Below are 13,955 nucleotides of genomic sequence, written 5' to 3'. Positions count from 1 at the left end.
GAAAGGAGAAATGAAAGCAATGGCTATTCTGCTCTCTCTGGCAATCTTTGCAGTAAGCCTGCTCCTCTATCTTGCTACAAGGGGCACAGCATTCCCACCTTCTTGCCATGTTATTGAAATTCTTCTCACAGCCTTTCACGCCACTGAGATGAGTGCACCTGAGTGCACAGCCTACTTCTGTCACCCAAGGTCCTTGTGTGCTTGTGAAGCATCTCAAAGAGCAAGCTCTGTGTACACGCTGTGCTTTCAGCAGCAGCTCCAGCCATACTTCATGAAGGCTGAGAAAGCCAGTACCCTTTTTGAACAGCACCTAATCCCCTTGCAGCAAGTCAGTTTTCTCACACCCACCATAACAGCTTGTTTGCAAGCCCCCTTATTAAAATGGGGATGCTAAAAATGCTTACTCCTATTTTGCAGAGTTTACAATAAAACAAAACCAACAAAACCCAGAACCTGTTTTCCTCATGCTGGAGGAGCAGGGGCTGGCATCCCTTGCAGGCAGCTGCTGATGTATGGGGAAGCACTGGAGCTCTCACCTGCCCCAAGAATTAATGATGAAGAAACCCATGGGAGCAGAAGCTCTAGGAGAGGACCTGTTCCTCTGCTCTCAGGTCGTTTCCGCAGAGAGGTTTGAGGCAGGGGTGCAGTCAAGAAGAACTCAAGGGTAAGCAGAGTGCACTTATCATTTTAAGCAATGCAAAGTTTGCATTTTTCACAATACAGCAAAATAAGAACAAATGATCCTGCCAATTTATTTATTGCAACACCTCTGAGTTAGCAAAAGATGTCTTTGCTACCCCCACAAAATGACCTTCATAATTTTTATTCCTCTGAAGTGCCAGATGCAAAAGAAGATGTTGGTTCCAGCACTACGGTGTATGCTGCCCTTAGTACTGGTGGCAGAAAGGAGCAGAAAGGACTCACAGACCTGACTGAGTACTCAGTTGGATCTTTCTCCATTTTGGCTTTGGAGTTCAGCCTGCAGGAAGAAATAAATGTTACTTATATAGAAGATGGATGTTATCTCAGTGGGCAGAAAGGCACTGCAGGTTGTTCCACAAACCACATGTGGTTGCCAAGCTCATGGTCCCACCTGATCCCACTCACCATGACTGTCACCCTGACAGGCAACCAGGTGACTGACTATAGCCAATTCCTCTGGCTTGGCCATTTCTCAAACTAGGTAGATAACAAATCGTGCATGGACTAGGTGAAAAACTGCAGAATTGTCCTAGTGCCAAGTGCATCAGGTGAAAGATGCTAGAAATAACAGCATCCTTCACAGTCACACCAGCATGAAGGAGTATTGAAGTGTCCAGGCAATGTCCAAGACCTGCCTGAAGCTAAGCTTTGGACAAAACTTTCAGAGCATGGCCACCTTCCTGCAGGCAAACTTCTTACTAGGCACAACATGAACCACTTTCTGTTCCTCTAGCAGCCACAAAAAGAGACTGCATTGAAAAACGTTCAAAACAGACTATTCCTGTGGAAAAATACACATATACTAATGTTACACTAATGTCCCAAACGGAAAGCCTGCCTACCATCCTGAACTAAAAAACAAAGCCATAATCTGTAACTGAAAATTGCTACTGGCCTGTGTCACTTGTGTGCCAGGCACAGCAATGCATAACACGCACCAGCAACCCTTTATCCTTTATTATTGACTTCTGACCCCAAGGGCAGTTTCTATTTCTTGTCCACTTTCTCTGCTTTAGAAGCAGCATGTACTGCAGGCACTGAGGCTTGTGCTGCCTTCCTTTCCTTGCCATTTACTTACGTGCAAGAGCAAAGCCTTGGGGCGGTGAGCACCCTGTCCTTAAGCAGGAACCACTCTTCTACATTGGGGACTGAAACAGCCAGGAGGCTTCGTACGTCTTATGTGGAGGATGAAATTAACCCTTAAATTTACCTTAGCAGGAGCCACCATTCACACTGTGAAAAGTAGGCAAGGCAACACAGAGGAGAATCAGCAGGCTTCACGTTTGGCACTGTCTGCAAATGAAACCGTACTTTAAAGTGTCTCTGAAGGCGACAACAGGGAAAGTCTTCAGAGGGAAGGCAAGTTCTGAGATATTAGCCAGAAAGTGGAGGTGGTGGAATAATTATCACAAGCTTTTCGGGGCCAATCTAGGTTTTCTGCCATGTCTGAAAAGAAATCTTAGAGGTGCAAACTATCCTGTATCTTCTCCTATCCTTGGACATGAAGGAACATTTTAGGGAACTCTCCTCTGTGGAGGGAATGCTCATCTCATTCACAGTTTTCCCAGTAGAAGAAAGTGATCCAACCCAGGATTACTAGTGGAGGTTATTTGAAAAGAGGTAGGTCACTCCATAAGCCATCTTCCTGTTACTGCACTGCATTAAAAAGATGCAGATAACATTGAAATCAATAACTCTGTCCTTTCAAACAGAATAAGGAGACAGTCACCTAATTAGGATGCTATAGTGCATAGACCCAGCTCTATGCTGACTCTGCCAAGGAGCTTACAGAGTAGGTTTCCCTGTAGAACTAGTATCTGCAGCAAGGAACAACGACTGATGGCAAGCACCTTGCCGCATGTGGCTTAGGGCATGCTTTGCTGGCTACACAGAGAGCTGCTCATTGGCTTGAGGTAAGCAAGTGGAAGGTTTTTTCTCTAGATTTGATACATTCTGTCTTTAACTTTATACATATTTTAAAAGTGTATAGTAGTGGGTAGGAAGGGTAAAAGCATTTTACATACACCCAGTCCTTCTGAGAGGTGATCTTAAACACAACACAACAACCCAGTGAGGCAGAGTACTGGCAGTAAATGAGTGTGTCACAATGATTTGTCTCAACTCTTACAGAGGCAATTTAACATCATTTCAGTGACAGTCTGTCAAGAACACACAGGAATTCACTCTAGTGTCAGCATAACTTTTATTTATTTATTGCTGTCAATATGCACAGTAACGGAAGACCTGATGTAGCTACCTCCTGAGTACAATACTTCTGTAAAGACTGATATTGTGGCTTTTGATGGTAATAGATCAACGGTGCTGCACTGAAAAGCCACAGGGTGATTTTCCTAACTGCCTGAATTACAGATACACTCCCTGGCTGTCCTTTTCTCTGTCACTTCCAGCATCACATAATATAGACCTTGTAACTGAAAAACAGCCAGAGATAATGCGAGGACAGTGTAAAGGGGAAAACCAGCTCTGTAGTGCTTTCTTGGAGCCCTTCAGCCTTGTAGGAGTAAGAATTCATTTGTGGCTTTCTAGCAAGCAAGCACAAGTGGAAAAAAAAAAATCACAGAAGCATCAGGTATGCTAAGGAGGGATGCAAATTCTCTTTTCCTATCACATCACCTGTCGTCACAAAAATGTCAGCTTTCAGTGCTGGACCCTCTGATTGTATAAAACCTCCCATTGCCTGGCAGAAGGATACTGGTCACTAACTGTCTGAAATGGAAAATACAGGCTGTGCTTTCAGTGCTTTTCCTCTGCTCATACCAGAGTGATGCCCTCCAGGAGCATCACACCCTCTCACAGTACGCTCCTCCACGCAGCATCAGGCTTCTCCTCTGGCTGGCAAGCCAGGGCTCCCTTCCCAGCCTCATCCCTGACTTCTCCCTAGAAACAGCACTGAACCAGTACTTAGGCAGTCAGAATCCAAAGCCTGGGACTGGACAGTGTCCCAGCCTGCATGGAAGAGGTAAGCAGCTACCCCAGTGTCACTGGACATATGTAATACCCAGCAGTACTGATCAGGGGCACAGCCCTGAAAGCCCCAGAAAATCTGCATTTAAGACCCCCCTGAGCCCCAACTGTACCTCTGCTGCTAACTTTATTCACCTTTGAATTGTTTATTCCTTTGTTTCCCAATTTATACCACGGGGATAACAGTATCACTCTGAGTGTGCTTGTCAAATGCTCTGTAAGCACCAAGCAGTGCTGTTACTACAGCAAGGGTAATTATTAGCCAGCTGCTTGCTTAAAATAGGTGGGAGAGGCTGCAAGGTTTCCACCACAGAGTGATTCCTCCCCTGTAACTTACAGCATTATCACATTGAGGGCAAATCCTCCCCTGCAATAACCACATGGTAAGCGCTTGGAAGAGGGACACAGGCCAGCCAGAGGCCCATCCCTGAACAGGCTGCCTGCAGCGCCTCTCCCAGTCCAGCCCTGGCTTGCCAGAGGTTCCAGTTTGACCAAGATAGCCTGAATTGAAATCGAGAGAGCTGGTAGAGAGCAGTACAATGCCTTGGACACAGGCTATTCACTGCAGCACATAGAGAGATGATTTTCCCTACCTCTATAGCCCTGACAGCTCTCTGCTGACAATGCTTAATTCTCCAAGCAATGATGGGGTTTGTTGCTGGACACTTTTCACTCACCTGTCCTCCAGCTTGTTTTACAGAGGTGATGAGGTAGCCATCGGAGCTGAGTCAAAGGCTGCTCCGCACTGAACCTGCCCACAGACAACACCTTCTGCAGCACATACCTCTGTTCCTCCTTCCAGCAGTGACACAGCCAGATGTACCAATACAGAAAAAAGTGCAAAGGTGGCCGCAGGATGTTCTGCCCACAGTCAATACAACACAACCCCTCTCCAGCTTGCATTGATGCCACTGAGTTACCTATAAACTCTCTGCATATGATCCTCCTTGGAGCCAAATCCTCAGCATCCTCAGATTGTCTTCACCTTGTGTTGCAACCGTTTGCTTGAAAGGGTGTAGCATCAAGAGACTGCCCTGTGTGTGATATTATTGCCTGTGCTTGGGAGGCTGGGGCTGCTGTGGTCTTCAGGAAATGTGCCAGGAAACATGCCTCACCAAAGTGCTGGTTGACTGGGGGTGTGCAGCAAGCCATTTCCTAGGGGGGATCAGGCAGAACAGGGTAAGTGGTGTCTGGCTGGGGAGGTTGCACTAGCTGGAGTGTTGGCTGATAAAGGACTTTCTCAAGAAGCACTTGTGTTTGACAGAAAAACTAGCCAGGAAAGGAAAGAAGAGGCACTTCCTAAGCTACGGTCTGTGGTTCAGTTTAACACCGACCATGGTGTCTTGGCAAGACATGGCTTAATGTAAGCAGCTGAAGCAAAGAGATCTGAAGTGACCAGCAGAGGTCTGCCAGGCTACAGGGAGCATTCAAACTAAAGCAAAGCCACTACCTGAGGGAATTGCCTACACACAACTTCCCCCCACTTTCGCCACCAAAAGGCAAATCTCCCTTCTGCCCCTAGTGCCCAATGGCATAACTTTTGCAGAGCTGAATGGCAAGTTGAGATCAGAAGACCCCTCCCAGCAAGAGTCACTTTTCATCCCCTGAAGCAGAATCCTTTTGCAACCTCATGATTTGATAGAGAGTTTCCCTGAAGTGCTGGTCTCGGCTCAGTCTTTTGGCTGCTTCTTTCAGCTCCTCAATGTTTTCAGCTTCTGCATGTGAGAAGATGAAGGACTGGGACTGCTTCACTGAAACAAGAGCAGCACAGAAAGGTCAGCACTGTCATCAGGGACACAAACTGAAGACAAAGCTTCACTAGAGCACACAAGCCATGCGATCAACATGACTGAGAACCTAGCAAGGGATAAGCTAACCATTGCACTCAAACAGCTTCACCGTGCTGTTTTCAGAGGAGGAAAATGCTGACAGCATGGAAACACACTTTGCTTTTTTACAGCTGTCTCTTAGAGTTCTACATAGAACCTGATCTAACCTCTGAGCACTGGATTGGACAATGTCCAGGTGTCCCAACCTAGATCAGTCTATGATTAAACATTCAGATGAAGTTGGCTTTCAGTATGGTTTTTTAGGGGCCCGGGACCATCACAGCAGTTATCTTTCAATATACATGAAGAGACAGGCAATCAGTACGCAGACTCACTGCCTGCTCTCTGGGTAAGGAAACTCCAAGTTTCTTTGTAGCTCCATGCTACTACTAGGGAATACAAAATATGAACCACATGACCTTACTGTTCTGTCAGCCCCATCTGCACATGTCTGCTCCTGCAGGATATAAAGTAAGAAGCTGCCCAAAACCTACAGTCATTCCATGAAGCACTGGCTCTCCGGCGGTGGAAGCGGCAGCTCTTTATGCGACGAGTGGCAGCCTTATGGATGTACACAGAGTTCTTCATGATCACAGGCATCTTGGCCTCCAGCTCAGCATTGCGGATGCACTCTTCAAAGAACTCTGTGGAGAGGAGAAGGCATCACTGTGAGCAGTGATAGGAGAGACACTTCAAGCAATGAACCAGTCATGAGAGACTGTGAATGGTGATGGGCTGAGCCGGGTAATGATGTTCAACACCTAAGGAGGTGTTAAACAACAGCCCATGAAGCTCCAGAATATCATCAGAATGAACAAGTTAGTGACAAAACCTCCAGTCCCAAACAAGTGCATACTCAAATTATAGAAAGAACTGCAACTATCCATTCCCCATCAATCATTCCAAAAACCACATGATTCAACTGCCCAAAACTTCTGATATTATGATAAAACTTCAACTCTCTTGCAACAGACGGGTCTGAAGCTTTGCTCATCGCACTTTCTTCGAAGGAATTCTGAAACCAGGCAAGTCTACCTACAGAAAGGGAAGTGTTGGCATACATGGCCAGGGATTTCTTAATAGCATAGCAAATAGTGACATATACATACACACATTACAGGCTCCTTGCAAAGCCCCATGTCCAAACTCTGACAATGTTATTCTGTCCTGATCTGCCACAGAAGCTGCTTTTCCTGGTCCATTTCCCCTTGTATGGTCTAACTGGCATATCTTCTGCCATTCCAGTCTTGCAGTCTTGCTTCCAGACCTGTCGCTGGTCCCTTGCTGTTCAGAGGGCTCATGCACTAATGCGCCCTAACTCTTACATGAAAGAACAGAGCTACAGGAATCACTTGGAAAGGCTGAGGCAATTTGTGGTGGGACTGATGTTAAAACATTGCTGGTCCCTCACTTTCTCTAGTGTTTTGCTTATCGGTACATTTTTACTCTTTTGAAGAAAACATCCCCCAAAACCTAAGATTGGAAATGAGTGTCAGGAGACATTCAGTGCCAGAGGTTACTCATTTATGCCCTGGGCAGGTAGCTCAGCTCAAGCTGAGTGTTGAGCTCAACACATCCACTTTAGCTGTTTTTTTTACCATGGCTCTGAGCCAGTGGAATAAAGTTCAGAATCATGCCCTTTTGTCTCGGTTCAGAAAAGTGATGTAGAAACTACTGAATAATACTTGTTTTATTTACATATATCAATTATAAATATTGTATATAAACGACTTATACATGTATTTATACTTGTATATGTACTAGTGCTCAGAATACCGTAGGGCTTTCTGGCTTTTTTATATTGGCCCAATATATCCACCTTTTACTGAAATGAACCACAGATACATGATTTTCATAACAACCTTCCCCTGCACTATACTTGAGGATGGAAAACAAGCAAGACTTCAACACAATTGAAGCTGCTAGTGTCAATTCCCAAATCTGACTCAAGCCAGATATACTAGGATAATGCCCCATCTTACCAAAAAAAAAAGTAAACAAAACAAAGAGGCAAAGAAAGAGACAAGCTGTGAGGAGTCTTACACCTGACCTATGGACTGCAGTCATCTCAGCACAGCAGTGCTGGGCTGATGCTGTGTTTTAGCTCTGAGTAAGGATCCAAACTTCACCTGCTGGGTCACCTACCAGCACGTTGCTACAGCAACCACAGTCCTCCTTAGGCTGATGATGTTTCCATAACCAAGGCTGAGAAAAGATTATCTTCAGGGGAATCAGACCTAGTCAGTCTTTACAGCTCTGCCACAGTTTTTTTGTTTGGCATTTTGGAGAGCATTTGTTCATCTTTGCTCCTAGGTTTGTCTTCCACCCAGCAGAGAAGACTGGGATAATTTTGCCCTCTTTTGAGGGCAAAACACCAAGTGCCTGCATAGCATGTCCTGGCTTCTCAAAAAGGAGGTGTGGTTGAGGTACAAGGAGTTGGGAGAGCACGTTATGTGCAGCTTTGCTAACTTGGGAAGTTCTTTTTGTGTCTGGGAAGATAGGTAGAAATACTTCCTCTCTCAGAGCATGCTGATCAGTAGGATGATGGATGATTGACTTACTTCTCAAGTTACTGACATCTGCTTTCATCTTCTCCTCTTTTTCCTTGTTGCAATCCAGGGAATTTAAGCCTTGCTCCAAGCTCTGCAATGCTTCCTCAGCTTCTCTCAGTCTCTTCTCCAGATCCATGCGCACCTTCACCTCAGCCTATGGAAGAGAGTAAGCATTGCTGAAAGACAGTTTGTGTCTCACTAACCACCCTGCTAACTCAAAAGGTCCCTGAGGAACCCACCCAGCAGAGGAAAATGAAAAGAAAACAGTAAAGAAAACCAATAGAAATATTGTAAGGCAACATAAAAGTTGTTCCTCATGTCTTCAGACAGAATCTGAAGTTGAAATACACGTTATTTTAGTAATTCTCATTTACTCTTTCATTTTCACAGCTTCCCTCTCATTGTATGTGGAATCAGAGGTGGAATTTCAACATGTGAATTTAATCCTTGCAGCTAAGAAGGAAGAGGAGGACATCTTTCCAGCTGAGATGGACTTGAGATAAGGGCAATCAATTCCCACAAAGGGGTGTACAGTACTTAGTTTCAGAAACAACACACATGAAAATTTAGAAATAAAGGATTTTATCAGTAGTAACTTTGCAAATGAGAATAACTAATACAGCTTAGGTCAACATAGCTTTAATGTGGCCAAGTGGAAGGTTACAGGATAACAAAGTCTTGGAGGTGCAGGAAAAAGAAGAATTGGGGGGTTTTTTTGGACAAAATATTTGTAGAAGGAGGTTGAGTGTCAAACAGCCAATAATAAGTATAATCTTTATTTAGATTAAAATATAATAACATACTTTGTCCAATTACCTTTGTGTAAATTAAGGTATCTTCCACTACTGGGATAATAAAGGAGGACTGGTACCTCACCTGCATTCCTCTACTTTGGAACCCAAGTTCATGCAGATGTTCCTGAAGATTTACAAATTTTAAGATTGATTCTCTGAGCATAAGTGAGGAGGGGAGATTTCTGCTCAGTTCTGCAATGTCCATATAAGCATTTGTTTGAAATTATATTTATTCTAGATTGTGCCTACTTTCCTCTTCTACTTTTTTTTCCTCTCCTCCATCTTTAGATGATGCTTTAACAGTAGCAAACGAAAAGACTTTTATGGAATGGGTTAATCAGATACCACATGGCAACTTCACGTGTTACCATGATATAGCAAGTGAAAGTTTGTGACCACAAAATGAAAACAAAATAAAACCAAGTCTCCCACTTGATAGGGGATGAACTGAAAGGGAAAATGAGAGGACTCTGGGCCTAGGGACAACAATATGCAACATACTCAGGGGATACCTTGAGGTCTCTCTCTGTCTGCTGCTTCTCTGCAGTCAGCTCTGTGAGTGAGTTCTGCAGTGCTTGTGACTGGGAAGAGTAAAACTCTCGCTCCTCCTCCAGTGCTCGGGACCGCTCCTCATTCTCCTTCATCCTGGGGCATGGCACACCAAAGCAAAGGAAGATAACCATTCCCACCCCAGCACAACTCGCAGGAAAGAAGGGGCTTAATATTTTGATGGGGTATGCTTAACTACCTGGCTGCCCTGAGCAAAGAGTTGCTAACAGGAGCAGTGTTTGTGTTTCATTTCAATAACGCAGGCATTGCTGGTGTAAGCCAGGTAAACAGTTCATAGAATTATAGAATCATAGAATAGTTAGGGTTGGAAGGGACCTTAAGACCATCCAGTTCCAACCCCCTGCCAGGGGCAGGGATGCCTCACACTAGACCATGTCGCCCAAGGCTCTGTCCAACTTCTGTTCTGGCCTTGAACACTGCCAGGGATGGAGCATTCACCACTTCTTTGGGCAGTCTGTAAAGTTCTTGAATGGAACATTCTCAACCCCTAGACAAGGTCCAGGAGCGCTAAACACTTCTTATGGACAAGTCCATGAACACCAGATGGATTCATGTGCCTAAGTCCTGATTTGAAAGGAGCACGCCCAAGTGGCAACAAGGAGTCCAGCTGCCCTGCCTCACTCTGTCCCATCTGAAGTGTTTATAACCTGAACTCCTGCCATGGGAACCAGACAAGCTTCCAGGCTTGTCTCATGTTGACGGGAAAGCAAGTCAGCAGATAGATAGTCACGACATTTGGCGGCACTAAGCCTGAGCAGGGCACAAGTTTCCTCTTCCCTTTACTGCACCCAAGGATGGAAATTATAAAGAATTTTGCTTCTCTGCAGGTCAGGATAAGTGGGAACAGTTTTGATGTGATCCTAATTTTAAACTTGGAAATACTTAACCATTCCCCTTCTGATTGCCTCCCACCTGCAAGGGAGAAGATATTACCTCTTTTCCCACCACCCTCTTCACACTTAATTGTATCTTGTCCCACATCCCTGTCTCTGGCACCACCATAAGATCACCACTTCACCTCTTCTCTGCCAAGATTTTCTCCTCCAGAAGTTGCTGCATCTTCTCTTCAATCTGTTGCAGGCTGCAGTGCAGTCCCCAGATGGGGTTTTGCTCCTTCCTGGGGCTGGTTGGAGGTGGGAGCTGGCTCTCATTTTCTTCCAGCATCTCCAGCATTTGCTGCTTTTCTAGGGATAGCTCCTTGAAGAAGGGCAGAGGTTGTGAGTGTCAGCCAAGTCTAACATTTCTGCTCCTGTTCCTGCCTGGCTCCTCCCTATTGAGTCCCTTCATCCTTATATCCACATGCCTCATTCAGGTTAAAAACAGGAATAACATAATCTGGTTTTCATTTTGGACCTCTCTTATGAGGAAAAAGTGTTCACCATAGCCTTTGCTATGGAAGGGGGTGAGAACTGGCAGGCTCCTTTGACATGATCTGCTAGTAAGGACCCAGCTCACGAAGTGGAGCCTTGTGCTTCCCTAGTGCGTCACTGATGCAGGCAGCTTCCCTGCCTTCCTTCCTCACCTTGCTCCTAAGTGTTAACTAGAGGCATCCTCTGCGTGGTACTTCTAGGATGTACCATGCTGTTTTCCTGTAAGATGTTCAGTCGGGTGGGCAAAGAGGGCTTGACTGGTCCTTCGCTATCTTTCCAGTTCTTTCAGGCCCGTAACTGTGGGCAAGGAGATGAGCTCAAAGGAACATCAGCAACAGATTTTTGCTCAAACTTGCATGATCTGACATGAACTTTTGGGGCTTCAGAAGGCCAACTGTGTGGAAATTTCATAAACAATATACATTTAGAAAAGCCAGTTTCCACCAAGAGTGATACCAAGTATGGAAAGGGTTTAATACACCAACACTGTTTCCTCAATTCCCATGTGGTACACAATTCCCTAGGAACCATGCTCCCTTCTGTGAACAAGGAATGTCTTTCTGCTGCTCCAATTTCCACAAGGACTTAGAGAGCTGCAGTTAAAAAAAAAATATATATATGTATATCAGAATGCTATCACAGATTTATAGCCATGTTGGATGGAAGGGACCATCTGATAGGCTCTTGTCAAGCCTCCTGTTCAGAACTGGCATGTCAACACAGCAAGATACGTTCAGCTGTGGCTTTCTACAGTCAAGCAGCGAAAACCTTCCCACATGTAGGTTCTTCAGCCTCTCCCACCACCTGCCTCCCTGTCTGTTGAAAAGTCTCTCCCTGCTGTTCAACCTGAGCTTCCCAAACTACAATTTGTGGTTATCATCCTACATCACGTCACTTGGTACTGTTGGGCTCTGTGTCACATCTAATCCTTTTCTGCAAGGGATTTTGGCTTTCATATCAGCTACCAAATGAATCTGTTCCTCCACAAAGGACTTAACTCTGGCACTAGCACGTTAGATTCATTCCACAGGACAGCATTGCTTTCAGCTGTGGCCAGTTCTCATGGATCATCCCCAAAATGCTGTCAGTCAGAGGGGAGAAGTGGTCACTCACCTCTAGGGTTTTCTGTAAGGACTGTGTCAGGCTTCGCAACTCTTTCTTTTCTTCCTCCACTCCTTTAAGGGAGGAGGCTGTGAGCTCAAGCTCCCTAAAGAAGCAAAAAGGGTGACAGCTATTGCAGGGGAATGCTAGCCCCACAGACCACGCTCAGACAGCACAAGCTGTGGATCTCTTAGTGCAGGACCCACGACCAGTGGTTGATACAGGCAGCCCTGGAGAGTCAGGAGCTTGCCAGGAAGCATCACAGCTTGAACACACTATGGGCCTCCAAGAACTTTACTGTGCCTCCAAGTTGCAATGGGAGTGGCTCAGACAGGGCAGTCATATCTAAGCAGGTATAGGTCTATGAAAACAAACATGGTTTGCAAATTTACACTGCCTTTTCTGAGATGTTACTTAGGAGAAAAAAGAGTTATTTAGGGGAAATAAGAGGGCAATGGCAAAACATACCCTTTCAAACATTCAGGGCAAAGCACTTGGATCCTTTCCTTTCTAAATACATTCGCTGTTCATATTTTGCCTAGTGTAACTCTTAAAATGACAAAATTATTCTTGGTGAGGCAACTTCATCATTCAGCTGAAGGTGGAAAAACAGATTCAGATGTCTGGAGCCCACATGGCTGGTCAGTGAATCAAACTAATTGTCTCTTTGAAATCCTATAGTACCTGTCCATTGCCATGCTACCCAACTAATATGAGGTTTGTCCATGCCCCAGCCCTCTGAAAATGAAGTTGCTGGAGCCTCGAATACAAAATGAAGCTAAGCAGGATTCCATTGGTCACACGAGTGATAGCAAACGCAGGTAAAGAGATCTCAACCGTTCCTGGTTTGGTCAATACACCATGTATAAAATCGGTGGATTTTACAAATTGTTTGGATTACAGCAGCACTTCTGCCCAGTGTGGGAGTTTATGTCCATTTCCTGCCCTGTGCTGTTTCCACCTTACCGTCTAATCTGTTCCTGCTCCAGCCGCAGCTCCCGTACCACCTCTTCAAACTGGTGCTTCTCTGCTTCCAGGACCTGGTTCAGACGCTCGAGTTCCTGCACAGAAAGAGAAGGCAAAGAATGTACTCTGCTGGCACACATAAAATTAGGAAATGCTTCCCTGTTACCAGTGCCTGTGACTTTTAACCTGAGCTATGCAGAGCCACAGGGTGTCCGATTCCCCCACCCTTTTGTCCAGGGGCAGTTAGGAAGGATTGAAGGTTGGTTGAGGATTTCCATACATCCAGAAGTCCCTGCCAGGTTTCCAGACACCTGGAAGTCCCAGATACGCTCCCTGCACAGATCAGCTCTGCTGCAAAATGCAGAAGGTCCAAAGCCCCCTGGGAAAGCTGGACTCAACATGCACGTACCATTTCCAGGCAACCACATGTGCAGGTACAGAAAGCCTGGGCAGGAGTGTGACACCCCCAGCACTGCAGTGCCTGAAGTGTGATATTTCTGCGAGCTCAGCCTTGCTTCCCATCCCCACTGGAACAGGAAAACGCAAACTGCACAGTTACAGCTTTGCACAGTTTATTCAGCCCATCACTATCTTAGTGCTACTAAAATCACGCTTAAAGAGCGCCGTATACCACAAGCTATCCTCAAGCAGTGAAACAGTCTCTTACCCTACTCTAGGAAGCAGCTTTACTGAGACCTACTGCAGATGAAGGGATACAGGGACAAAGTACAGTGCGGGTCGTGGTCAGGTCCCCTTGCAGCCTTAGCTGCCAGGCAGAACTCCTGCTGCAGGCCCAGGAAGGTCACAAAACAGCACTGACACCAGGTAAATCTATAATAAGACTCTTGCTCCAAGATGCAGATAAATGGTTCAAGCTGCTTTCCCAACATATTGCTTTGAAGCCTTCGGGCTCACAGCAGGTCAGACCACCACAGGTCAGTGAGCTATATATTCATTCCTTCACCAGTACCAAACTCCTTCAAACTAACCTGGCACCATCTGCTCTTTGTGGACAAGAAAGATACCATGCATGGCTTTGTAAGAGCAGAGATTTGTTCCAGGGCCTTTAAACAAGGGCATTTCCCT

The 13,955-nt window shown here is 45.5% G+C and overlaps 1 protein-coding gene across 1 annotated transcript in view; it reads right to left on the bottom strand.

Annotated features, from left to right (window-relative positions):
- Positions 1-3,090: 3,090 nt before the first annotated feature.
- PLEKHD1 (pleckstrin homology and coiled-coil domain containing D1) overlaps positions 3,091-13,955 on the bottom strand; it is a 29,635-nt gene continuing 18,770 nt past the window's right edge. Inside the window, exons 7-13 of the mRNA XM_030484816.1 lie at positions 12,870-12,964; positions 11,916-12,009; positions 10,451-10,629; positions 9,375-9,507; positions 8,078-8,222; positions 6,011-6,160; positions 3,091-5,438 (exon numbers count right to left, since the gene is read on the bottom strand). Of these exons, the coding sequence (XP_030340676.1) occupies positions 5,278-5,438; positions 6,011-6,160; positions 8,078-8,222; positions 9,375-9,507; positions 10,451-10,629; positions 11,916-12,009; positions 12,870-12,964 (957 nt within the window). The 3' untranslated portion in view covers positions 3,091-5,277. The remainder of the gene's footprint in view (positions 5,439-6,010; positions 6,161-8,077; positions 8,223-9,374; positions 9,508-10,450; positions 10,630-11,915; positions 12,010-12,869; positions 12,965-13,955) is intronic.

Source organism: Strigops habroptila, chromosome 4 (assembly GCF_004027225.2).
Source record: "Strigops habroptila isolate Jane chromosome 4, bStrHab1.2.pri, whole genome shotgun sequence".
NCBI classification, from domain to species: Eukaryota; Metazoa; Chordata; class Aves; order Psittaciformes; family Psittacidae; genus Strigops; species Strigops habroptila.
Note: the sequence above shows the minus strand (reverse complement) of the source record. Positions and strands in the feature narration are given on the sequence as shown.